Raw genomic sequence first — 26,623 nt, forward strand, 5'->3', positions numbered from 1 at the left:
TATGTTAAATAGTAAGAGAAAAAATGGTCTGTGAGACCAATACCAACGATCTGCTTCACATCAGCTTTTAGTCCTTAGGTAACTACTCAGTTTAACGTATGCCCCGCTTTGTGTGAAGGCTGACTAATGTGCTGCTCAAATCAAGAGAGTCCTGGAGGTTCATGAATTCTTTAACTGTCATATCAGTAATCAGTGTGACCTGAAAATAAAAGTCACCGACTATTAGGAACACGTCATAGAACTTCCAATTCAAATGGAAAGCAGGGTGGTCCGAACCCCAAAAATCACCCTCTGCTTGTACCAAAGGACCCCAAAAGAGTTGCAATTTTGGACTCCAACTCCCAAACACTCCTGCAGGTGTCCAAACTGGGATGAAACCAGTGGACCACTGTCACCTGCTGTTTGAGGTAGGGAGCAGTTCAATCCCCCTGACTTCCACTGGTCCATCAATGATATTACTCTGGCCAGCATCCACCTCACAAGCTCTTCTGTCCTTCCATTCTGGTGCCCCATCTGGTCAAGAAATTATTCCTCATTGCAGCTGGGATGCTCGTCCACCCTCTTAGGCTCTTAAAGCTGTTCTGTCCTCACAATACAAAGCCACATCAGATGAGGGTAAAACGCACTGCAAAGCTGGAGTTCTGCCTAATCAGTGAAGTGAAGTGCTCAGCAGGCTGCTAGAGAAAAGTCTCCATTGAAGAATCAGTCGACGTGCTCAGAGATTTGGAGGCTCCTGCACTTTAACAAAAAGAGCACAACGCAGACACCTCAGGGCAGGACACAGGATGAAGTGAGGAAAAGCAGGAACATCTCGGAGGATCTGACACACTGGACCTTGTAATGAGTTGGGGTATGGAGACGTCACAGGGGGCTTCATGGGACTTTGATCAGGTGGTGCTGGTGCTGTAGAATGGAAGAAGTGCAAAAGAACAAGGAAAACGAGTAAAGATTATCAATGATTTAATGAAGAGAATGATAATACTAGGAATGTCTGGGGCATTAAGAGCAGAACTAAAGAAAAGTAACCAAAGCAGGAGTTTAGACTCACACGATGGGAAATGTCAAGAAACTCCTAGATGTCCATCAGTGAACTAATTCTGATGTTTGATGACTAAAGGCCACCGCAGCCCTTCTTTTAAACCTGGCACTTGGGATTATAAGCCGAATAGCAATAGGAGATGTAAAGTTATGAAATGAAATGTAAGGCACTCTGTAATATAGGAAGGAGCAAAGAATATTAACGGCTTTCTCCGACATTAGTAAAGGCAAATGTAAAAGACACGACGACACTGAGACTGCAGTCATGTGCTCTGATGATGTGTTAGTGCAGGGAAACTTTCTGAGCACTCACTGAAACAGACTGAGGAATGACTTAGGTACATCAGACACACACACACACATGTACACACACACAGTTTCATTGCCAAAGGTGCTATAGGGAGGACGTTTGTCTTCTACATCATTTCATCTGTGAATGTCTATGAATAAATTAAATGTAGCTGATGAAAACACTTGTTTTTTCCAAAAATCATAAAGCTTATTAGCATAGACAACGGCTAAGGATCTTTATAATAAAACAAATCCAAGTCCTCTTCGTCTTGATTTCTTCTGTCAGTCAGTCAGTCATTATCCAACCCGCTATATCCTAACAGAGGGTCACGGGGGTCTGCTTTAGCCAATCTCATCCAGCACGGGGCTCAAGGCAGGAACAAACCCTAGGCAGGGTGCCAGCCCACCGCAGGACACACACACACACACCAAACACACACTAGGGACAATTTAGGATCGCCAATGCACCTCACCTGCATGTCTTTGGACGGAGAGAATATGCAAACTCCACGCAGGGAGGACCCTGGAAACAAACCCAGGTCTCCATACTGCGAAGCAGCTACCCACTGTGCCACCGTGCCACCCGATTTATTCATATTAATTCAATAATTGATCTCACTCAAACCGACAATTTGACAAAGCACCTCATTAGGTTAATTCTCATGTCTCTCATCTTCTTTTCTTCCATAGTGTGAATCTAATTGTATGCTTGGGTAGTATAAATCAAAGATATAAAGATAAGATGAGATAAATAGAGAAAACGTTAATTGCAGTAAGTGAGCCATGCCTGCTAAGTAAAAAAATATCATGGAAGAGCAAGCCAGAAAAAAAGGGTATGACAATAAATATAGAGAAAAGTAAAAACAATTAACATAGAAAGGAAAAACAAGAAGAAAAACAGAAAATATTAATTTAGATAAAAAGAAAACAACTACAAAAGACAAAAAAAAAAAAACAAAAAAACAAAGCAGATAGATAGATGTTTAAAAGTGAAGGTATCCTCTTTAATCAAACCCCTGTGTGCGTGTGTCTTCTGGTGAAGTGCGCTTGCGCGGGCCGCACCGCACATCGCACCGTGCCCCGCCCATGCACACGGCACCGTGGACGCACACACACTGGAAACTGGGCACACAGTTAATGGCTTAGCCGTGGCTTCACATGATAAGCAAATAAACGACATCATTGCTGGGGAGAGTGCTGATTGGGTAGTCGCGGCCGCGCACATAAAACCAGGTGCTGGGGAGACGCCACAAATACAATAATAAGATGCATGCCAGCACAGATTAAATTACTTGCTGGGAAACTGCACAGTACTTGCTGGGGAGACGCCACAGGCATGATTATCAGCAGCACGCCACACATTACATCAGTTGCTGGGGACACTCTGCCCATTGTTGTAACAGAAAATTAAAGTCATGTTACGGACATCAAAGCCAGTATTACGGTCAGAGAAAATTAAAGGCACACTATACAGTGATGCATATTACAGTCACATACTAGCCAGTATTACTGTAAGAGAAAATATTACGGACGTATCTACTAACAACATGCCACCCAAAAAAAAGGGACACGTCAAGTAGCACAAAAGACACAATCAAATCCTAGAACGGTCAGCTCAACAAGTAAACATCAACAAAAGAAACGCTGAAAGACAAAGTAAAATACGAGCAAATAGATTGATTGAAGGAAAAGGAAATGACTGTCAGAAAAACGCTAAAAGAGAAAGACTCAGAAGAGCAAACCTTAGAAAACAGTCGGCATTTACTTGACAGAACCAGTATTCATCCACGGTCAGTTATATGTTGCATTATCAAGAGTTAGAAGTTTTCCAGATGTTGTCAATTGGTTGTAGATGGTCCTGAACAAGGCAAACTGTTGACAAACTCAGACAGAATATTTACAAGAAATGTTGTCTATAATGAAATTTTATAGAAAAATTTCATGAGGTAAAAAATAGAAAATCTTTCTATCTTGTGTATTACATATTGTTACAAAGTTTTGCACTAAATCAATATTAATTATACTTACCGTATTGTCATATATGTTTATATTTTATTTTTATTATTATTTTACTTTAGGTTTCTTGCAAAAATATTTTGGATAAAAAAAATAAATAATAAGACAAGAAACAGAATGAGGTCAAGGTCCCTTGTCATTTAATATAGACTGTTCCTAATGTTTATACACTGCTGTTCTAGCGCCCGTTATTGTAACGGGCTTAATGTCTAGTACCTTTATAAAGCCATATTTGTGCCAACAATATATGCTTCAGAACCTTGGGTACTTTAAAGGACAAACAAGGGTCTAAATTAACACCAGTTGAAATGAAGTGTTTGTCATGAGCGGCAGGAAAACCCAAAAGAGACAGGATAAGAAAAATGAATAAATAAACAGAATCTCAAAATAAAACCACTTGAAGAAGGAAACCATACCAATACACCTCCGATGGTATGGACTTCAAAAACAAATTAAACAAGGTATCCCAAATAATAAAAAAAAAAATGTCTGGAATTAAGGGTGATTGAAAAGTACCGAGAAGAACACCGTGAATACCGAGAGATTCAGACAGAAAAGGAGTTATGTCCTTGGAATAAATTCATATCCGGATAAAATATCAAACAAAAAATGTAATCCATACCTCAGCATCCCAACAGCGTATTATATGACAAGAGTAAGTAAGTAAGGAAGCCAATACTTAACAACGGCTCATTCCCCAACCGTCTATTTTATAATGCCACTTTTAAGAAATACGCGCAACTGTCATGTCTCTCATCTTCTTTTCTTCCTTGATGTTGATTTCCCTCATTAAATTAACAGACAGATCGCCCTGCAGAGCGGTTACTTCTACGCGGTCGATCAGTCCGATGCAGTGACGTGCTGATTGCCCAATAAAGCTGGAGTGCCACCCATTTCCTGCGCTCCATTCTCGCGCCTTCTCACTAACGAGTCACCTGCGAGCGCCGCCGCACATTATTTAAACCCGCGCGCGCGCTCTCTTGTTTATGTTGTGTTACTGTTTGGCTCATTTACAGCATGCCGCGTTTGGATCGTTGGTGTCTTTTCTGGTTGGTAGTTTCGCTGCCGGGCGCTCATTTTGCCTTGTCTCGGTCAGGGGACTTGACTAAGAAATGCGACGAAAACGCGATGACGCTGTCATTTGCTGGTTCTTCGTTCGTTTTTCTCCAGAGTGAGTGTGGTGTTCCTTCGACCACTGGGACTCCGAAACTTCGTTAGAATGTTGGCATATTTTTTTTTTTTTTTAATTTTTTTTTTTTTCCAGAGACGAGAGGTGGACTGGTAAAAGTGACCAAAGATCTCCCAGGAGTCGTCCTTCGTGTAATATCTGGCCGCACCACACTGACGGTCCCCTTTTCTTCATCGTACGCTCACGTGTCTGAGCAGGTGAGTAGCGCCGACGCTTTAGCGGTTGGCAGACGTTTTTTCTCCAGCTGTGTATCTTGTATTTTTGTTTTTGAGCCTCTACTGTTCTGTTTAGGGCTCCCAGTATGTCGTGACCATTGCTGTTGGATCTCGATCAAATGTAAAAGCATTCACATGCCCTAAGCCAGGTATGCTGATTTTCTGGGTTGGCACCCTGAGTCTCTCCCATCTTCTAAATGGGCTTTTTGGCCATCACAGCTCGCCGATCTGGGAGTGTCGTTGAGAGGTGTGCAGTTACAGCCAGTGAAAAGCTACCTTGTGGAGGGTCTTCATCCATCACTCAAGCAGACTGCGAAGCCAACAACTGTTGCTATGATTCAAGCAGCAGCACCAGTCCATGCTACTATGCCAATGATGGTGAGTGGTTGTGGGGTGTGAGTGAGCAAAGGTGGCTGCTACTGGATATTCATGCTTGTGTTTTGCTTTGGCCAGTGACTGTGCAGTGCACCCTGGATGGCCAGTTTGTGGTGGTGGTGTCTGAGAAGGTGACCCTTCCTCCCTTGGATCTCGGGTCCATCCAGTTGGTGGACAGCAGTTCCCCCAGCTGCAGCCCTGTGACCAGCCTGTCCAGCTTTGTCATGTACCAGTTTCCAGTCAGTGCCTGTGGCAGCACAGTTCAGGTGAGACCCCATCAGGGGGATGTTTAGCAGCAGTGAGCTCTTTAGTCTGAAATCTCTCTCAGCACTTGAGATCACACACCAATAGCTAACATAACTTGACTGACTGCTTTGACCTTGTAAAGGGGGTGGGGTTTGTTCAAGTATTCACCATAAAAACAATAGAAAGGCAATGCTGTCCCCTACTAATTGTGATGACAGTGGTTGTAATGTCTGTTTCAGCTGGCTGGAGGCAATGTGACCTACCAGAACACCATGTCTGCTGCCATCACTGTGAGGACTGGTCCAGAGGGCTCCATCACCAGGGACAGTGTCTACAAGTAAGGCTTCTGAAGCTGCTTCCTCTAACCCTAAATGTGCTCTACCTGCTATGATGTGGTGGTTCTCTCCTCAGGTTATTCTTCCAGTGCACCTACTCGGGAAGCCAGGATGTGCAAGTGGAGGCTGAGGTGTATACTGTGGCGCCACCTCTTCCTGTAGTAGAGCAAGGGCCATTTGACCTGGAATTGGTCATTGCAACAGGTACTGTAGGGGGTGGGGTCCCAAATAGTTTGACTTGGTGATCAATACCAGAATGTCTTGAAGGTTCTTTTGATCTCCAAATCCACCAGGCTTTTGTGGTTAGGGTGCTTGAGGGTCCTAAGTTATTGCCCCTCCTCCTTTCCATGGACAGATTCATCTTATGGCTCCTACTATGTGGATGCTGACTACCCAGTGACCAAAACTCTGAGGGATCCTGTGGCTGTGGAAGTGCACATCGTGAACAGGAGTGACCCTAACCTTGTTCTGACTCTTGGGGACTGCTGGGTCACCCCAGGACCTTCTGCTTCCAGCCAGCCCCAGTGGAGCCTTCTGGTGAATGGGTAGGTGCTTCCACCCCCCAAATATGAGGGTGTGGAGGAGAGGTTGGCTGGTCTGTGCTTATTGGAGGGTCTGCTTTGCCCAGGTGCCCATACACGGGGGACAACTATTTGACCAGCTTGGTGACTGTGGACAGCACATCTGGAGTGGCCTACCCAAGTCATTACAAGAGATTCGTGTTTGAGATGTTTGCTTTTGTGGATCCTGTAGCTCGGCAAGCCTTGGCTGAAAAGGTGGGAAAACTGGTGTTAAATCTTGTGGTTCATGAAATTTTCTGGGACCTCTTTCTGAAGAGTAGCTGATTCCATTGTCCTGCAATACAACGGATTAGGAGTTCAGTGTCTGGTTTCTTCCTTAACTTGCTTCCCCTTCTCTCTGTAGATTTTCATCTACTGTGTCGCTGCTGCCTGCTATCCTTCTGCAGCAGACCCCTGTACTCAGAGCTGCCCTGCAAGACGTGAGTAGCCTAATTCAAATGAATTGACCAGAGGTTGTCTTGTTTGACTAAGTTTTTTTGGAACTTCAACTCAATGTTTCAGATTAGCTAATTGCAGTGGAAGCAGTTTTATTGCCCCAAGATGGATCCTAATGGTGTCTTTGAACTAACCCTAATCTTTCTGTTTTAAGGATTGGGCAGAGCTGCAGACAAGATGGCACCAGTAACTTCCTCCAGGAAGAATGTGCTCCTTCACAGTGGTCCAGTTGTGATGAAGGCTGATGGTGTGAAGACATCCATGTTGGAGCAGGAAGGTATGCTGTCCTTGTCCTTATGCTTGGTTCAGCCACAATGCACCTTGTGTGTTTTTTAGCTGATCCTTTCACTGTATGGCTTGGAGAATAAATGTCCTTTGTCTTCCTCCCACAGCTACTTATCCCACTGGATACCTGGTGCTGGGAGCTGCAGCTGCCATGTTGATGGTCCTGATTTTGGTTGTACTTGCTGTGTGGAGGCTGAACTCTCTCAAAAAGTGAATCTGTGGTTTTATTAAAAGCTTTTGGTTACTTAACTAACGTTTCAGAGTGTTTGCTACTTTCTATGTAATCGAACCACCAATGGACAGGGATATTCAATAGAGAGCTGCTGCTTAGGTTTTATACTAAGTGGTTCTGGGGTTGGCCTGCTTGGAACTCCTTGGCAGCATCTAGCACTATCTCTTAAGGCTTCCTATGCACCTTCTGTCCCTGTGGGTGCAGATATCCCTAGTGCTGCCAGCACAGGTCATGGACTTTTTTTTTTTTTTTTTTGTTTTGAAGATATTCCTCCCCTATTTTTACCTTTGTTAGCTACTAGCTACTGTCCACACATGTGGACAAAATTGTTCTTACCCTTCAGTCAATGAAAGAAACTCCAAAATGGTCACAAATAACTTTAATCTGACAAAAGTAATAATTCTATGAAATTTAACCAATGAAAGTCAGACATTGCTTTTCAACCATGCTTCAAAAGAATTAAAAAAAAAATCGTGAAACAGACCTGGACAAAAATGATGGTACCCCTAGAAAAGACTGAAAATAATGTGACCGAAGGGACATGTTAATCCAAGGTGTGTCCACTAATTAGCATCACAGGTGTCTACAATCTTGTAATCAGTCAGTGGACCTATATATAGGGCTCCAGGTAGTCCCCGTGTTTGGTGACATGGTGTGTACCACACTCAACATGGACCTGAGAAAGCGAAGGAAAGAATTGTCTCAGGAGATTAGAAAGAAAATTATAGACAAGCATGTCACAGGTAAAGGCTATAAGACCATCTCGAAGCAGCTTGATGTTCCTGTGACTACAGTTGCACATATTCAGAAATTTAAGAACCATGGGACTGTAGCCAACCTCCCTGGACGTGGCCGCAGGAGAATAATTGATGACAAATCAAAGAGACGGATAATACGAATGGTAACAAAAGAGCCCAGAAAAACTTCTAAAGAGATCCAAGGTGAACTTCAAGCTCAAGGAACATCAGTGTCAGATCGCACCATCCGTCATTGTTTGAGCCAAAGTGGACTTCATGGGAGATGACCAAGGAGGACACCATTGTTGAAAACCAATCATAAAAAAGCCAGACTGGAATTTGCCAAACTACATGTGGACAAGCCACAAAGATTCTGGGAGAATATCCTATGGACAGATGAGACAAAAATTGAACTTTTTGCCAAGGCACATCAGCTCTATGTTCACAGACGGAAAAATGAAGCATATCAAGAAAAGAACACTGTCCCTTCTGTGAAACATGGAGGAGGCTCTGTTATGTTCTGGGGCTGCTTTGCTGCATCTGGCACAGGGTGTCTTGAATCTGTGCAGGGTACAATGAAATCTCAAGACTATCAAGGGATTCTAGAGAGAAATGTGCTGGCCAGTGTCAGAAAGCTTGGTCTCAGTCGCAGGTCATGGACAATGACCCAAAACACACAGCTAAGAACACCCAAGAATGGCTAAGAGGAAAACATTGGACTATTCTAAAGTGGCCTTCTATGAGCCCTGATCTCAATCCTATTGAGCATCTTTGGAAAGAGCTGAAACATACCGTCTGGAAAAGGCACCCTTCAAACCTGAGACAACTGGAGCAGTTTGCTCATGAGAAGTGGGCCAAAATACCTGCTGAGAAGTGCAGAAGTCTCATTGACAGTTACAGGAATCGTTTGATTGCAGTGATTGCCTCAAAAGGTTGTGCAACAAAATATTAAGTTAGGGGTACCATTTTTGTCCAGGCCTGTTTCATGAGTTTATTTTTTTAAATAATTCTGTAGAAGCATGGTTGAAAATCAATGTCTGACTTTCATTGGTTAAATTTCATAGAATTTTTTTATTACATTTGTCAGATTAGTTATTTCTGTGACCATTGTGAGTTTCTTTCCTTGACTGAAGGGTACCAACAATTTTGTCCACGTGTGTATTGGAAAATTCTGTCGTGGGCTGAATAGTGTGTGTGTGTCTCTCTCTCTCTCTCTCTCTCTCTCTCTCTCTCTCTCTCTCTCTGCACCATAACAGATTCTTAAAACGAGACTCCAATTACCCCCTTCATTGTGGATGGTGAGCAGCTCTCCTTAGTGACCCATGACCTCCTCCATCATATGCAATACTCACCCAGTCTGTAAGGGAATGCCCAGCCCACGCTGTGGTGAAGGCTCATTTCTACCACTTTGACCTAAAAATCCCCTGTTGGTTTTTTTTTCTTCTTCAATCCTTTACCCTAAAGATCCTAACCATAGAGGAAGGTAAGGTTGTTGTAGATTGCTGAATCAAGTGGTTCATCTTCTGACTGTTCCTTCTCCATAACCATATCATGACCACTTCTCCCCACCCCCACATATGAACCAGATTTCACCAATGTTGCTAACCTTCATCTGGCAGCAGTCACTCCTTCCCCACTCGGGGTACATCCCTCCTTCTGTCCTACAGAGGACCACATGTTCAGGTTTGGAGATGCTGATCCTCATCCCTGCTGCCTTTTATATTCTGTCACACAAATTGTCCCATTGCATCCTAGAGTTCACAGTCCATAGAAGCCAAACAGGACCATGTCATCTGCAAAAGGAAGCAATATAATACTAAGGCCACTAGAATGGTCCTTCTGCCGGAGTGTCTCTCGTTAACCACCCCCCCAGTCCAAGAGGGGGGGAACGAACTGCAAACTGAACAGGAGATCAAGCAGAGCTGTGGTGGAGCCTCCAGTGGAAATGGTGCTGGTGTTCATCCTGGTATGCAGACGTGGCTCTTGCTGTGTTTTAATACAGGGACTGACTATCCTTTTAGTAGGGGGTCCAGAACCCCCTTTTGGTTTTTATCCCTTTTTGCAGTTTAATCATGGTATACCTTTTTGGCCATCCACACACCCCCTACAATGGAAGGTCAGTTACAAAGTGTCACATGTGAGAAACACTTGGTGTTTGTGTGCTCGGCCCCATTCCTCCTCCTCCTCCTCCCCCCCCAGATAGAATACAGGCAACTAAGTGGGGAGGACGAGTTATATAGTGCTGAGCCTCAAGGTGCCAGATGTGACACTCAAACAAGTACAGACCTCTGGCCACAACTGTTTATAAAGTGTGTAGTGAAAAGTGCCTGTGGACGACTCCCCAATTTCAGATGGGAACAGTGGCACAAGTTTGCCACACACATTTATTCCTGCAGGGGAGCACTTTTTCAGTTTCCTGCTGTATTATCTTGGTAGAGATATTTGTGTGTGTGTATATATATATATATATATATATATATATATATATATATATATATAGATCTACTTTCCCCTATTTGTATTATGTAGCCTTAGAATGCCTAATCTCACAGACTTACCACTGTTTATAAGGTATTGTATAAAACTTCTCCCCACCTTCCTTTCTATATCTATAACCTCAGGCAATTAGATGTAGTAAAAAGAAGCAGGTGTTAAGTTGCACATAAAATGAATTACTGATAATATTCATAAAAAATAAAATGCAAAGTACATATGAATATTGGCAACCATACAACCTGATTAAATCGTGATGTGTAATTCTGTTGGCACACAGACTTAGTAGACCTAGTAGTTAATGTCTCTAGTTTAGGCATTATTGGTGCTCAGCTTTTAGCCACATGTCTGTTCAAAATGGCTGAAGCTGTGCTCTTCATTGTGTTTTCTTCAGTTCATGATGTGATGGTCTTCTTCAGTTGTGAGCAAGAGAAAGATACGTCTACATCATCACAGGTTAGCAAGAGAGATGCTTCTTTCATCATATGTTGGTTAGAGAGAGAGATTGTGAGGTTAAGCACGTACATTTATAGATGTTCTGTCCAACCCCTAGAGTCAATAGGACATCATGGTACTTCCAGGCCTCTGACCCAAGCCGATTCCAAACAGCCATACCTCTGACCAATGGGAAAAATAGAACATCTTAACACCGGCCACCCCCCAAACTGTATATTAAACATCCTGGCTTCCTTTTCGGGGGGGTTGAAAGACTTTAGCCGAGAAATACTTGCTAAACTGCTTTAAGACACATCCTCTCCCAACTCTGTCATAAAATGAAAAGAGACTCAGTTGTAAAAGGGTCGGGGGGGGGTAGGGGTGCTTGGTTAGTAAACACTAAATTACATTGCTTTGCCTAAATTACAAAAAGACGTACAAAATATTTATCAAGTTATATGTAAAATCTCACATCACAACACAGTAAATCAAAGCACTACACACACACTCTGTCTTTCTTTTCCTTCTGCCTCCGCTCCTCACCCGGCCAGCTTCATCTTCCTCCTCTCGTCTATGGTTCTCGGACTGGAGTGAGGCGGCTCCTTTTATTCAGCTCCAGGTGGGTTCATCAGGATTAGTCTTGAATCACTCCCAGGTGTGGTGGAAATCCTCTATAGGGCTCTGGGGTCCCCATGGAACCCAACAGGGCTGCACCAAACTCCAGCATGCCCTTTGGGAATCCGTGGTGCCACAGCTGCCCAGGAGGGCTGCCCGCTAGCGTCCCAGAGGAGGTATTGTCCCAGCGATGCTCTCTCTTCCTCTGGTCCTTCTATTCCATTGGCATCTCAGTTGTGCAATGACATAGGAGTCCTGTCACACAGCTACATCCAGCACTGAGAAGGCTCCATCCACAGGGTGTCTTCCTAATCACCTGACCGCAATGTCTCCAGTCTGTGAAGTTCAAACTGCCAGAGTTCAGGGAGAGAAGACTTGGCACTGGGAGAGAATAAACAGCGGAAACTGTTATCAACTTGGTAGCTCAGCAGCTCAAGATAAGCGAAGCCCCCAGTGATTCATTCGTCTGTGCAGCAACACGAGAGACAGTTACTGGGTGCCACATGCTTGAGAAACGCTTCTGTCTGCTGCGGTATCTTTCCGCCATTTTCACTACCACGCCATCATGTGGCAAAACAGAGAAGTGAGTCCAGATGTGGCATTGTGCTTTGTGGGGACACTACGGGCTCAAAATGCCGCGACTATCTGAGAAGTATTCAGCTGCAGTCAGGACAGTTTTGGGCCTCCGACAGATTAGAGCACTGCAGACGCCGGCAGGCCTGAGAAACACAACAACTTTTATTTTTATCTCTTGTATAACTGTACAGTTAAATTATGAATAGGATTCAGCAGTCATTTTAATGCAATGTGTTGCTTAACCTAGAAAGTTGATTCATTTAATCATTTTCCACACAAAAAGCTTATGATGACTTCTGATAAACACATATATATATATATATATATATATATATATATATATATATATATATATATATATATATATATATATATATATATATATATATATATATATATGTCACACATGTGCACATGGGAGGCAGCTAAAGGGTCTGAATGCGATCAATTCAGCACCATACCAGGGGGTGGCAGAGTGGAGTGACTCTTTCTTTCACTTCTCTTAATAGGAAATTCTGCCTGACCCCGATGACGACTCTTCAGGTTCCAGCTCCATTGATATCATCACTTCTGATCCTCGCCCTTGTGACACCAATTCTGGTTTCTGCCCTCATCGACGATGTCACTTCCGGTTCTCATCCCTAAAGATGTCACTTCCGGTTGGGGTGGGGTGGGGATGGCTTGTGATGTCACTTCAGGTTCAGGCCCACATTGATAATACCACTCCAGGGTCTGGCCCCATCGATGACATCACTTCCTCTGCTTGCCTTTAAAACCGCCATTTTGACCTTTTCAAATCAGTTCTGTTCTGGACTCCAATCTGTACACCTCAATATGATAATTTGTTCAATTTTGCAGCCAGGAAATAATTTATAGGTGGCTGCCCCAAATCTTTCTGTGGCTTTTGTCGAGTTTGTGACAGTATGCAAATATAGAATAAAATAAGGACATTAACACTGTTAAAGGTTTTGGGGAACTCCCTGTATACTCTAGAGTAAAAACGGGAATTTATATATACAGTGGAACCTTGGTTTACGAGTAACTTGGTTTACGAGTGTTTTGCAAGACGAGCAAAAATTTTTAATAAATTTTGACTTGATAAACGAGCGATGTCTTGCAATACGAGTAGTATGGATACACTTTGTCTGCTGAGCGTCATGTGATCACAACTGAGCTGATGGTTCTTCTCTCTCTCTCCTTATCTCGCCCGCTTGCTCGCCCAGCGCGTCTCTCTGTTTACTACAGCATTGTGACTGTGTGTGTGTGTGTGTGTGCTGTGAAGTGCGAGTCCCCATCTTGCTCCCCAAAACACGAAGCTGAGTCTCAGTACTTTAATACCAGCTTTATTCAGCTTGAAACAGCAACAGCGCTGTTATTTATTGCAGCGGGATCTTTATAATGTTCCTTGTATGACCCATTGACAACAGGCGCTTATAGCACGTCTGCGATCTTTTTGGATGCACTTATATGGCGAACTGCTACAGCGCTGGGAGACTGCGATTGCTTTGGGACGCTCTTCTGTCCCATTGGGTGGAATCCCACAAGAGTTTAGAAACTCACTCACACCAGCCATGATTCTTTTTAAAGGTAAAGTGCAGGTTCATTTGTTTGATGTATTTTACTTTATATTTTGTATTAATCATTTTTATATGAATAGTTTTGGGTTGTGGAACGAATCATCTGAGTTTTCATTATTTCTTATGGGGAAATTCACTTTGATATACGAGTGCTTTGGATTGCGAGCACGTTCCTGGAGCGAATTATGCTCGCAAACCGAGGTTCCACTGTGTGTATATATATATATATATATATATATATATATATATATATATATATATATATACAGTGGAACCTCGGTTTGCTACCATAATTCGTTATATATATTCATTATAATTCGTTATATATATATATATATATATATATATATATATATTTCTAATATGTCTATAATAATAGATATTGTCACGCACATGTGCATGGCAGGCAGCTAGAAGGACTAAAAGAAGGTAATTCCAGGCCAAGCCAGGGGGTGGCAGGGTGTAGCAAACCTCTCTTTTTTTATTCCTTCAGAACAAACTCAAGAAATTCTGGCTGAACCAGGAGACGTCACTACTTCCGGTTTTGTGTCCCCGATGATGTCATTTCCACCAACCTGCCTTAAAACCCAGATGATGCTGCTGATTGTAAACTCAGTTTTGTTTTGGACTCAACCCGAACACACTGTACTACCAATTTTCTTTGCAGCCTTATTCAAGTGTCAAGTCATTTCCTTTTTCGTATCTACAGTATATATTGGAGTGAGGCAGCCCCTTTTATGTCACACCCGGATGTGCTCCAAGTGCACTCTGATGATTTTCCTCCACCACTTTCTGTTGTGGTGGAAGTGCTGCAGTCCATGGATCCGGGACCCTACAGGTGCCCCCTGGCGGTGGCCACGGACCCCCAACAGGGTTGAGCTTCCAAACTCCCAATGTATTCCAGAGGGGCTACCCTCTTGCGTACCGAGGGAGATATTGTCTCCCTCCTGTCCTTCCGTTCTCCAGGCATCCTGGCCAGGCAAGGGTCCCAGCCATCCACCAAAATATATCTAAACATAACCAATAACAAAACACACATCCATCCTGTGGTTCAGCTTTGGATGCAAAACTGAGAGACCTCGATATTTGAGCAGGGGTCCCCATCTCCAATCCAGGTGGGCACCAGTGGCTGCAGGTTTTCATTCTAACCCTTTTTTTAATTAGTGACCTGTTTTTTCTGCTAATTGACTTCTTATGAACTCATTTTCATTGACTTGCTCTTGAACACTCTGACTTCTTAGCTGATTCTTTTCTCCTTAATTAGCAGCCAAACAATAATGAGATACAAAATCCGAAACAACTGGTGTCCATCACACAATATCTGAAAATAAAGAAAGGTGAAGGTCTCAGGAATGTTGGTCTGCTCAGGATCACAAAACATTTTAGCAGAGCTCTTAGAAAAGAGAAAACTCACAATTTCAGAAATGTCTGCTATTGCACAATAAGAGCAGCAACAAGCCAAGGAATTAAAGAACGAGTTTAATTAACGACAAGACTCAGCACCTGATGAAGCCACTAGTTGGAGTTTGAGACTCTGACTTAGTTGGTTCACTCACTTCAGGTTTCATTTCTGTTTGGGTGCCAATTAAAGAAAGATGTTAAGCAATTAAGAGGAAAGATTGAGAAATTCAGGATGACAAACCTTAAAGAAACATTTCTGTGCCCGATGACATCACTTCCATTCCCAGACCCCAAGACATCAGTTCCATTTCCGGGCCCAATGACATCACTTCTGTTTCCTCGCCTGACAACATCACTTCTCATTCCGTGACCGATGACATCAATTCCGGTTCTAGGCTCGATGACATCACTTCCTTTTTCGGGCCCGCGCCTGACGACATCACTTTCAGTTCCAGGATGGACGATTGTATTTTTATTCTCAAACTGTTGTCGTGGTGTTATTCCACATTTCCACGCTATTGTAGCTGGGCTTGGCTTCAGTTTCCATGTGACTGATAAGCGAGTTCAAGTTAAGTGAAGAATTATTTTGACATGTTGGAAGTTTCCTCTTAACATCTGATGACCCACTCTAGCTCGTCTCTGGTGGTCTTTCAAATCTTAGTATTCTACACACTCCACTTCCCTGAGGCTCTTATTATGCTAAACATCCTCTTTTTTATTATTATTATTATTATTATTATTATTATTATTATTATTATTATAGTTTTGAAGGTTGTAAGATGCTAGGGGTCACTGCTGTCCCCTTTAACCCCAACAGACAGACGCTCTGGACACAAAGTCAAAGCAATAAGAAGTGTTTTCATTCCTTTCTTTCTTATAAAAGCACTCAAATCACCACAGCCACAATATTGCAGGCAATAAACACAATAATGACAATTCTCTTTCTTATTCTTTTCCTCCACACCTCCCATCAAGCTCCGTCCACCTCCACCTCCAACCAATTCACTAGGTTCCCAGCAGTCCTTTAAATAGTCATTGACCCGGGTCAGCTGGAGAATTCAAGTTCTTTAATCTGCCCTGAAGTACTTCCGGGTCAGATAAAACTCTTCTTTTTCATCCTGGAAGTACAAACCGGATTCCAAAAAAGTTGGGACACTATACAAATCGTGAATAAAAACTGAATGCAATGATGTGGAGGTGCCAACTTCTAATATTTTATTCAGAATAGAACATAAATCACGGAACAAAGTTTAAACTGAGTAAATGTATCATTTTAAGGGAAAAATATGTTGATTCAGAATTTCATGGTGTCAACAAATCCCAAAAAAGTTGGGACAAGGCCATTTTCACCACTGTGTGGCATCTCCCCTTCTTCTTACAACACTCAACAGACGTCTGGGGACCGAGGAGACCAGTTTCTCAAGTTTAGAAATAGGAATGCTCTCCCATTCTTGTCTAATACAGGCCTCTAACTGTTCAATCGTCTTGGGCCTTCTTTGTCGCACCTTCCTCTTTAAGATGCGCCAAATGTTCTCTATAGGTGAAAGATCTGGACTGCAGACTGGCCATTTTAGTACCCGGATCCTTCTCCTACGCAGCCATGATGTTGTGATTGATGCAGAATGTGGTCTGGCATTATCTTGTTGAAAAATGCAGGGTCTTCCCTGAAAGAGATGACATCTGGATGGGAGCATATGTTCTTCTAGAACCTGAATAGATTTTTCTGCATTGATGGTGCCTTTCCAGACATGCAAGCTGCCCATGCCACACGCACTCATGCAACCCCATACCATCAGAGATGCAGGCTTCTGAACTGGCGTTGATAACAACTTGGGTTGTCCTTGTCCTCTTTGGTCCGGATGACATGGCGTCCCAGATTTCCAAAAGAACTTGAATCGTGACTCGTCTGACCACAGAACAGTCTTCCATTTTGCCACACTCCATTTTAAATGATCCCTGGCCCAGTGACAACGCCTGAGCTTGTGGATCTTGCTTAGAAATGGCTTCTTCTTTGCACTGTAGAGTTTCAGCTGGCAACGGCGGATGGCACAGTGGATTGTGTTCACTGACAATGGTTTCTGGAAGTATTCCTGAGCCCATTCTGTGATTTCCTTTACAGTAGCATTCCTGTTTGTGGTGCAGTGTCGTTTAAGGGCCGGAGATCACGGGCATCCAGTATGGTTTTACGGCCTTGACCCTTACGCACAGAGATTGTTCCAGATTCTCTGAATCTTCGGATGATGTTATGCACAGTTGATGATGATAGATGCAAAGTCTTTGCAATTTTTCGCTGGGTAACACCTTTCTGATATTGCTCCACTATCTTTCTGCGCAACATTGTGGGAATTGGTGATCCTCTACCCATCTTGGCTTCTGAGAGACACTGCCACTCTGAGAAGCTCTTTTTATACCCAATCATGTTGCCAATTGACCTAATTAGTGTTTATTGGTCTTCCAGCTCTTCGTTATGCTCAAATTTACTTTTTCCAGCCTCTTATTGCTACTTGTCCCAACTTTTTTGGGATTTGTTGACACCGTGAAATTTTGAATCAACATATTTTTCCTTTAAAATGATACATTTACTCGGATTAAACGTTTGATCTGTCATCTACGTTCTATTACAAATAAAATATTGACATTTGCCATCTCCACATCATTGCATTCAGGTTTTATTCACGATTTGTTTAGTGTCCCAACTTTTTTGGAATCCGGTTTGTACATCATGTGACCAGGACGTACTTCCGGGGTATAGGGCAAATACAAGTTTCTGAGCCTCCCTGCAGCATCCCCTTACGGCCCTCATGGTATCCAGCAGGGCTGTGAAGGAAAACTCCAATATCCATGATGTCCTGCTGGAATTCAGGGCACCTCCATGCTGCCGGAAGGGCTCCATCTGGCGGTGTGGGGATATTAGCCGGGATAAACGGCCGGCCACAGTACACACATGTTAATTTCCAACCCTTCCTTCCTTCAGCATTAGGCTAACACAGGTTTTTGAATGCAAACGTGGATTTGTCTCGTCTTTTATGTTTCCAGCGCACTGTATTGCCATTACAAGTGGCTGAATGCCGTGTAACCAGCAGGGGTGCCACTGAGCCCCAAACCTCAGACACAGTGATCCCCAACACGATTCTGGGTTTACATCACAGATATTTATTAAACCAAATCAGCTTTGCAACAATCACCCCGTCACAAGATCGATAGTCAAATATACAATTCTCTCATTTTCTTCCTCCTTCCTTCGAGGAGTGTAGTTCACTGCCCCCCAACTCGGACTCCCCGATGTGAGGTGGTGGGCTCCTCTTCAAGCCAGACCTGAAAGTGCTTAATGTGCCCCAGTGTGTCCTATGAGAAGAACTTCCTCATTAAATTGAAAGTAGGGTGGTCCTAAACCTGACAGCACCCTCTACCGGCACCAAGAGACCCCAACAGGGTTGCTATGCTGGACTTCAACCCCCAACACCCCTGCAGGTGTGCAAAATGGGATTAAAACCAGTGGACCACTGTCACCTGCTGTTTGAGGTAGGGAGCAGTTCCATCTCCCTGACTTCCACTGGTCCATCAATGATATTACTCTGGCCAGGCACAAAGCAGTTTACTCATCCACCTGACAAGCTCTTCTGTCCTTCCATTCTGGTGTCCCATCTGGTCAAGAAACTATTCCTCATTGCAGCTGGGATGCTCGTCCACCCTCTTAGGCTCTTAAAGCTGTTTTGTCCTCACAATACAAAGCCACATCAGATGAGGGTCAAACGCACTGCAAAGCTGGAGTTCTGCCTAATCAGTGAAGTGAAGTGGTCAGCAGGCTGCTAGAGAAAAGTCTCCATTGAAGAATCAGTCGACGTGCTCAGAGATTTGGAGGCTCCTGCACTGAAACCAGAAGAGCAACAACAACAACAACAACAACATTTATTTATATAGCACATTTTCATACAAAAAAATGTAGCTCAAAGTGCTTTACAAAATGAAGAATAGAAAAATAGAAGGCACAATAAAAAAAAAAAAATAAGTCAACATTAATTAACATAGAATAAGAGTAAGGTCCGATGGCCAGGGTGGACAGAAAAAAAAAACTCCAGACGGCTGGAGAAAAAAAAAAAATCTGCAGGGATTCCAGGCCATGAGACCGCCCAACTGAGCACAACATGGACACTTCAGGGCAGGACACAGGATGAAGTGAGGAAAAGCAGGAACATCTCGGAGGATCTGACACACTGGACCTTGTAAGGAGTTGGCGCATCCGCTCTCATGGAGACGTCACAGGGGGCTTCACAGGACTTTGATCAGGTGGTGCTGGTGCTGCAGAATGGAAGAAGTGCAAAAGAACACAGAAAAGAAGTAAAGATTACCAAAGACTGCAGATTCACTGAAGAGAATGATAATAGTAGGAATGTCTGGGGCATTAAGAGCAGAACTAAAGAAAAGTAACCAAAGCAGGAGTTTCGACTCACACAATGGGAAATGTTAAGAAACTCCTAGATGTCCATCAGTGAAGTATTCCTGATGTTCGATGACTTAAGGCCACCGCAGCACTTCTTTTAAGCCTGGCACTTGGGATATAAGCAGACCAGCAATAGGAGATGTAAGGTTATGAAACGAAATGTAGGCACTCTGTAATATAGGAAGGAGCAAAGAATATTAACGGCTTTCTCCGACATTAGTAAAGGCAAATCTAACAGACACAACTACGCTGAGACTGCAGTCATGTGCTCTGATGATCTGTTAGTGCTGGGAAACATTCTGAGCAGTCACTGAAACGGACTGAGGAATGACTTAGGTACACCAGACACACACACACTCACACACAAGGACACACAAATACACACGCACACATACACACTGACGCACACAAGGACACACACACACAAACACACGCACACACGGACACGCACAAACAAATACATACGCACTGACGCACACAGTTTCAATGTCAAAGGTGTTATACGGAGGACGTTTGTCTTCTACATGATTTCATCTGTTAATTTATTTTCATCAGCTACATTTAATTTATTCATATACTTTTTGTATTTCAAAAAAATCATAAAGTTTATTAACATAGGCAACCGCTGAGGGTCTTGATGTTTACTCATTTCCCTCAGACCGCCCCGCAGAGCGGTCACTTCTACACGGTCTTCGATTGGACGGATCAGTCCGATGCCGTGACGTGCTGATTGCTCAATAAAGCCGCACGAGCAAAGAGAGTGCAGTCGATTTCCCGCGCTCCATTCTCGCGCCTTCTCCCTAACGAGTCACCTGCGCGCGCCGCTGCCGATAATTTAAATCCGTGCGCGTGCTTGGTTGTTCATGTCGTGTTCCTGTTTGGCGTATTAACAGCATGGCGCGTTTGGATTGTTGTAGTCTTTTCGGGCTGGTCGTGAGCGTGTCGCTGGCTCAGTTTGTTTTTGGGGACCTGCAAGTAACTAAGAAATGCGACGGTGACAAATCGATGACTCTGTCATTTGCTGGCTCTTCGACTGTTTTTCTCCAGAGTGAGTGCAGCGTGTTCTCGATCACTGGGACTTGTCCACGCCTGCGTCTTCAAGTAAATCTCGTCCACTTTTCTCTTTTCAGAGACAAAAGTCGGACTGGTTAAAGTGACCCACAATCTCCCAGGAGTCGACCTCCGTGAAATCTCTGGCCGCACCACACTAACGGTGCCCTTGTCTTCCTCGTACGGTTATGTGGCTGAGCAGGTGAGTAAAATCGACAACCAACGGCGCTAATCAAGTTGTGTATCTTGTATTGTTGGTTTGAACCTCCTGTTCTCTTTAGGGTTCCCAGTATATCGTGACCATTGCCGTTGGATCTCGATCAAATGTGAAAACCTTCACATGCCCTAAGCCAGGTATGCTTCTCTTCTGAGTTGGCACCCGGAGTGTCTCCATCTTCTAATTTTTTTTTTTTTTCGTAGGTCGGCGAGGTATTGTAGTTATGGAGGGATGTGCAGTTCTGGAGAGCGAGAAGCTGCCTTGTGGAGGGTCTTCATCCATCACTCAGGTAGACTGTGAAGCCAACAACTGTTGCTATGATTCGAGCAGCAGCACCAGTCCATGCTACTATGCCAATGATGGTGAGCGGTTTGGGGGGTGTGAGTGAGCAAAGGTGGCTGCCACTGGATATTCAAGCTTGTATCTGCTTTGCACAGTGACTGTGCAGTGCACCCTGGATGGCCAGTTTGTGGTGGTGGTGTCTGAGAAGGTGACCCTTCCTCCCTTGGATCTTGGGTCCATCAAGTTGGTGGACAGCAGTTCCTCCAGCTGCAGCCCTGTGACCAGCCTGTCCAGTTTTGTCAAGTACCAGTTTCCAGTCAGTGCCTGTGGCAGCACAGTTCAGGTGAGAGAGGCTTGGGGATGCAGCAATGTTCTCCAATGGGTGGCAGATATTTGTCTGGATTCAGAAACCCTAACATGCTTTCTGACCTTCTACTAGATGGACAGCTTTAAGATGTGTTGATTTCTAATCAAGACTCCTTTACTTTGTCTTGAATATTTCTAATGAAAATGTGCTAGTGCCTTAGAAACACTGTCTACTTTTTTAGGATCGCTTTCTTGTGTTCCTTTTCCAGGTGTCTGGTGGCAATGTGACTTACCAGAACACCATGTCTGCTGCCATCACTGTGAGGAGTGGTCCAGAGGGCTCCATCACCAGGGACAGTGTCTACAAGTAAGGCTTCTGAAGCTGCTTCCTCTGACCCTAAATATGCTCTACCTGCTATGATGTGGTGTTTCTCTCCTCAGGTTATTCTTCCAGTGCACCTACTCGGGAAGCCAGGATGTGCAAGTGGAGGCTGAGGTGTATACTGTGGCGCCACCTCTTCCAGTAGTAGAGCAAGGGCCATTTGACCTGGAATTGGTCATTGCTACAGGTACTGTAGGGGGTGGGGTCCCTGTTTTGATTTTAATTATTAGAATGGCTTGATAAGCTCTTTAAATGTCTGTTGCCCTTGGAGGTAAGGGTGTGATGTCCACTAACAAATGCCGCCTGCCCCGTTACGGCCAGATTCCTCCTATGGCTCCTACTATGTGGATGCTGACTACCCAGTGACCAAAACTCTGAGGGATCCTGTGGCTGTGGAAGTGCACATTGTGAACAGGACTGACCCTAACCTTGTGCTGACTCTTGGGGACTGCTGGGTCACCCCAGGACCTTCTGCTTCCAGCCAGCCCCAGTGGAGCCTTCTGGTGAATGGGTAGGTGCATCTCTCTCTGTGAGGGTGGGGAGAGATTGATCTGTGCTAACTCGAAGTCTGCTTGTCACAGGTGCCCATACACAGGGGACAACTACTTGACCAGCTTGGTGACTGTGGATGGCACATCTGGAGTGGCCTACCCAAGTCATTACAAGAGATTTGTGTTTGAGATGTTTGCTTTTGTGGATCCTCTCGCTCAGCAAGCCTTGGCTGAAAAGGTGAGTAACTTTTTGGCAAGTGGGAATTTCTCTCTCAAGGCTGCTCCTTGGTGTGTAGAAGAATCCATTGTTATAATTGAGAAGTTGTACATGTGTAGTGGGACTCCTATAAAGTATTCTCTCTTTAGATCTTCATCTACTGTGTTGCTGCTGCCTGTTATCCTTCTGCCTCAGACCCCTGTACTCAGATCTGCCCTGCAAGAAGTGAGTCTAATTCAAATGAATTAACCAAAGATTCTATTCTGTTTAGTAGAACATTGACACTTATATGGAATGGATAGCTTTTAATTGCAGAGCTAGAATGGGGGCAGTTTGGCTTCCTAAGATGGCTTATTTTTATTTACCCCTTTGTTTCAAGGATCTGGAAGATCTGCAGACAAGATGACCCCAGTAGTTTCATCCAGGAAGAATAGGCTCCTTCACAGTGGTCCTGTTATCTTGGAGGCTTACCAGGTGCAAACATCCAGACAGGAGCAGGAAGGTAACCATCTTGATTCTCTTACTGGAGTAGTCCCGAGTTCTGCTTGAGGTCTTCATCTGTCAGTATGGCTTGGAGAGTAAATGTCCTTTGTCTTCCTCCCACAGCCTCTCTTCCCACTGGATACCTGGTGCTGGGAGCTGCAGCTGCCATGTTGATGGTGGTGCTGGTTTTAGCTGTAGTTGCCCTGAGGAGGCTGAACAGGCAAAATGTAAATCTGAAATTTTAATAAAACTTCTTGGCTACTCCTAACTTTTGGGTTTCTTTCTTGACTGGGTAATCGCAGCCTCACCATTTTGTTTTTTTGGCTGTTCAAGAGTCATCTGCTGATTTAGCTTTTTTCATAATACAAAGTGTGCTTTCAGGGGGTTGGCCTGCTCCAGTGATCGGGCAGCAGTTCCCACCATCAGTACTTGCGAAGGTCTTTCAGTTTTTTTTTTTTTTTGGGGGGTTAAACCATTGTCCCTAATTTTCTATTTTTTCTTAATAGATATTTTAACTGTTCATGCTTATCTAGGTGCTTTAAGAAATTATCCAAAGCTAATTTAACTCTAGACTTTTGGCCTGTATCTCTCTGATTTGTATGCTTTGCCCAAATTTTGTTTTAGGGCAGTTGGCTCCACATTCTCAAATACCATAAAATGGAAAGATGAATTTGTAATGCCCCTTGTGTGTTTAGAATGGGGGGGGGGGCATGGGAAGAACAGTCACACCTTTACCCCCATAACCTGCTCCTCCTGATTGTTGCACTAATTTAGCTATTGATATACTCTTAGCTATTGAGGTTTATTCTTTGAGGTTGAGGTGGAATTTTGGTAAGACTCCGACCCTCCATCGTATCAATTCTTGGAGGTAACTGAAGGATTATCTAATGCAGGGGTGGTCCTGGAGGGCCACAGTTCCTACAGGGTTTTTGTCCCAACCCAATGGCTTAATTAGACACCAATCTCGGACAATGTTTGTCTGATTAAGTTTCTTTATCGTTGAAGTTTTCCTTTCCAAAGTTATAAAAATTTTAAGCCTAAAACCTTATTTTTCTATTAAGTGTTTCAAATGGTGCATGAACACGTACAGATGTAAATGGAGGGGGCTACATCAATGGCTGGCTCCTTTTTTGTCATATTACTAATAAGGAGCCATTAAAACACCATGACTCTGTTTAAGATTGAAACATGTGATTGGGGTGAGGAACCATAAATGAGACCACTAAAAGGAAGCATCCAAATGCCACTTAACCAGTAAGTACTTTATCAGCAATCGACTTCTCATTTAGAAACTGGGCTCGGTCGAAAACTGCAGTCGCTGTGGTTGTCCAGGACTGACATTGCCCACCTATTGATGTGATGGAAGGGTATCTAACCACACTGCCTCCCACAATAGCGAGCAATTGGCTTTCTAGCTGCTTGTCGTAAAAGGTGCTCCCCTCTCTGAATTTGAGCAATAAGCAGATAAATGGGACTTGCTTGAGATCGGAGAGTCCTCTTGGAGAAGTGTCTGCCTCTGGTCAGTGGGGATGCTTTTATCTAGAACATGGTACATCTGAAAACTGTTTGTCGGTCGTGGACAATCCATTTGTGTCTTTGCTAGTGATGTATTCTACTGCTTTGCCAGATCTAAGCAAAGCTCTCCATATGTATCTACTAATAAAAGGCAAAGCACTCACTCATCACTAATTCTCCAACTTCCCGTGTGGGTGGAAGGCTGAAATTTGGCAGGTTCATTCCTTACAGCTTCCTTACAAAAGTTGGGCAGGTTTTATATCGAAATTCTACGCGTAATGGTCATAACTGGAAGCAGTTTTTCTCCATTTACTGTAATGGAGATGAGCTTCAACGCCGTGGGGGCGGAGTTTCGTGTGACATCATCACGCCTCCCACGTAATCACGCAGTACATAGAAAACCAGGAAGACCTCAAAAAGCGCTGAAGAAAACATGCATTATATAATTGAGAAGGCAGTGAAACAATAAGGAGCGAGTGACATATACAACCATATTCATGAGTTCTGCTACTTCAGAAACAAAGCACGATGTAAACCTACACTTTAAATTAAGTTCATAGACAGGCTGCCGCTGGCGTTTGTAATTTAGTGCCCACCCATATAAGGCCGTCCGTCAGCGGCAATCCAATAGCAAACTGCCACGGGTAAATATTCACGGGTGAAGGACTGTGCTTATGGAGAGGAAGATGAGATGGTCAGGGTGGTGTTTGACACAAACTCAGCGAAACTGCGAGAGAAAGTTTTAAGTGCCAGGACTAAGGTAACATTAAATACAGCCATGGACATAGCACGAGATGGCACCAGCACAGCTGGGAACCTTCGATGCATGTACACCGAGTGGCTCACGTGAACTGACGCAGTGCACAGATAAAAAGCAACAGTTCCAAAGAGCGCTGAACAAAACCGAATTACACAATTGAAAAGGCAGCAAAAATATGAAGCGTCTTGATACATACAAGCATATTCATAAATCTGCTACTGTGGAAACAAAGCACACGTTGGAAAAAGTCAATGTCCGCTAAAGGAAGACAGTGTAAAAAACCGTGCATGCAGTGTGTCAGGTCTCAGATAAAGAAGAAGACGAGCTGTTTATTGATGCAGTAAGAAACGAATCGATGAATGAAACCTGTCATCTTTACAACGATTGACAAACACGGAATGTAACTTGAACACAACACATCCTACAAATACGAACCTGATTGAAAGAAATAATGATAATCAAATCCTTGATGACAGCAACACTCAGTAACACTCACAAAACAAATACTGTATATTGACAGTCATGTTACGTTATTTTTAAAATGTTCCCTTTTCTTTTTCTAGCTTTTTTAACACACTACTTCTCCGCTGCGATACGCGGGTATATATATATATGTATATATATATATATATACCCGATCTACATACTCGAATAATGGATACTTTATTCGCCATCAATGATTGTTTTGGTAAAGCCATACTCAGTGTATTCATTAGATGAACGGTAAAAAAGTAAGAGCGAGGGGAGGATGACTTATTGAGGCATGCAGGCTGTAGTGCGCGTCAACTCTATCTGAATTGCGCGATCACATTTGAAAAATATATCTTTTCAAGTTCTATTTAGTCCATATGTGTCAAACTCAAGGGCCGCGGCCACATCCGCCCGGCGTGTAATTATATCCGGCCCGCGAGATCATTTTATATACTGTATTATTGTTATTAAAGCCCGGGTATATGAAGCGCTGGTAACACAATAAACTACAGATCCCATAATGCAGCGCTTCAGCTGCCTTGCCGAACACTTACCGCGTTAATCAAGTCTACCTTAAGATGCTGCAAGTTATTGCGAAGCTAGCTCACACGATGCTGAAGAGAAAAGTTGATTCTGAAAATAGAGCCTTTAAAAACCGATGGGAGGCTGAGTATATGTTTACTGAACCCATGTGTCTCATTTGTGGAGCTAATGTGGCTGTAATTACAGAATTTAATCTAAGACGGCACTATAAAACAAAACATCAGGGTAACCTGAAAGACCTGAATGCAATGCAGAAGATACAGAAAGCAGAAGAATTAAATAAGAATCTGACACTTCAGCGGACGTTTTTACCCGTGCACAATCACAAAGTGATTTCAATTGAGGCTGCTTTTATGGGAGACACAACCACTTGCCCCACTTTCCCTGTTGCCA

At 43.6% G+C, this 26,623-nt stretch overlaps 1 protein-coding gene across 3 annotated transcripts; it reads left to right on the forward strand.

Annotated features, from left to right (window-relative positions):
• The first annotated feature begins 4,331 nt into the window (after nucleotides 1-4,331).
• LOC120528263 (zona pellucida sperm-binding protein 4-like) lies at nucleotides 4,332-23,209 on the forward strand. 3 transcript variants are annotated; one of them, XM_039752391.1, is made up of 12 exons: nucleotides 4,332-4,516; nucleotides 4,610-4,731; nucleotides 4,826-4,898; nucleotides 4,969-5,127; nucleotides 21,218-21,405; nucleotides 21,638-21,735; nucleotides 21,810-21,937; nucleotides 22,072-22,261; nucleotides 22,332-22,479; nucleotides 22,608-22,683; nucleotides 22,838-22,960; nucleotides 23,065-23,209. In XM_039752391.1, exons 1-12 carry the CDS (start codon nucleotides 4,363-4,365, stop codon nucleotides 23,184-23,186), a joined length of 1,581 nt encoding a protein of 526 aa, XP_039608325.1. In that variant the 5' UTR covers nucleotides 4,332-4,362; the 3' UTR covers nucleotides 23,187-23,209. The 3 variants fall into 3 exon arrangements, with proteins under 3 accessions (XP_039608325.1, XP_039608323.1, XP_039608324.1); XM_039752389.1 differs by lacking the exons at nucleotides 21,218-21,405; nucleotides 21,638-21,735; nucleotides 21,810-21,937 and adding exons at nucleotides 5,203-5,390; nucleotides 5,610-5,707; nucleotides 5,782-5,909 and having other exon boundaries at nucleotides 4,339-4,516; XM_039752390.1 differs by lacking the exons at nucleotides 4,332-4,516; nucleotides 4,610-4,731; nucleotides 4,826-4,898; nucleotides 4,969-5,127 and adding exons at nucleotides 20,361-20,561; nucleotides 20,644-20,765; nucleotides 20,845-20,917; nucleotides 20,984-21,142.
• Nucleotides 23,210-26,623: the final 3,414 nt, after the last annotated feature.

The sequence above is a fragment of the Polypterus senegalus genome, chromosome 4, assembly GCF_016835505.1.
Source record: "Polypterus senegalus isolate Bchr_013 chromosome 4, ASM1683550v1, whole genome shotgun sequence".
Classification (NCBI taxonomy): Eukaryota; Metazoa; Chordata; class Cladistia; order Polypteriformes; family Polypteridae; genus Polypterus; species Polypterus senegalus.

Coding starts and splice junctions, on each gene's coding strand:
- LOC120528263 (XM_039752391.1), top strand. CDS start 4,363: ATGCCGCGTTTGGATCGTTGGTGTCTTTTCTGGTTGGTAGTTTCGCTG. Junction 22,480..22,607: donor AGCAAGCCTTGGCTGAAAAG/GTGAGTAACTTT, acceptor TTCTCTCTTTAG/ATCTTCATCTACTGTGTTGC. Junction 22,961..23,064: donor ATCCAGACAGGAGCAGGAAG/GTAACCATCTTG, acceptor TTCCTCCCACAG/CCTCTCTTCCCACTGGATAC.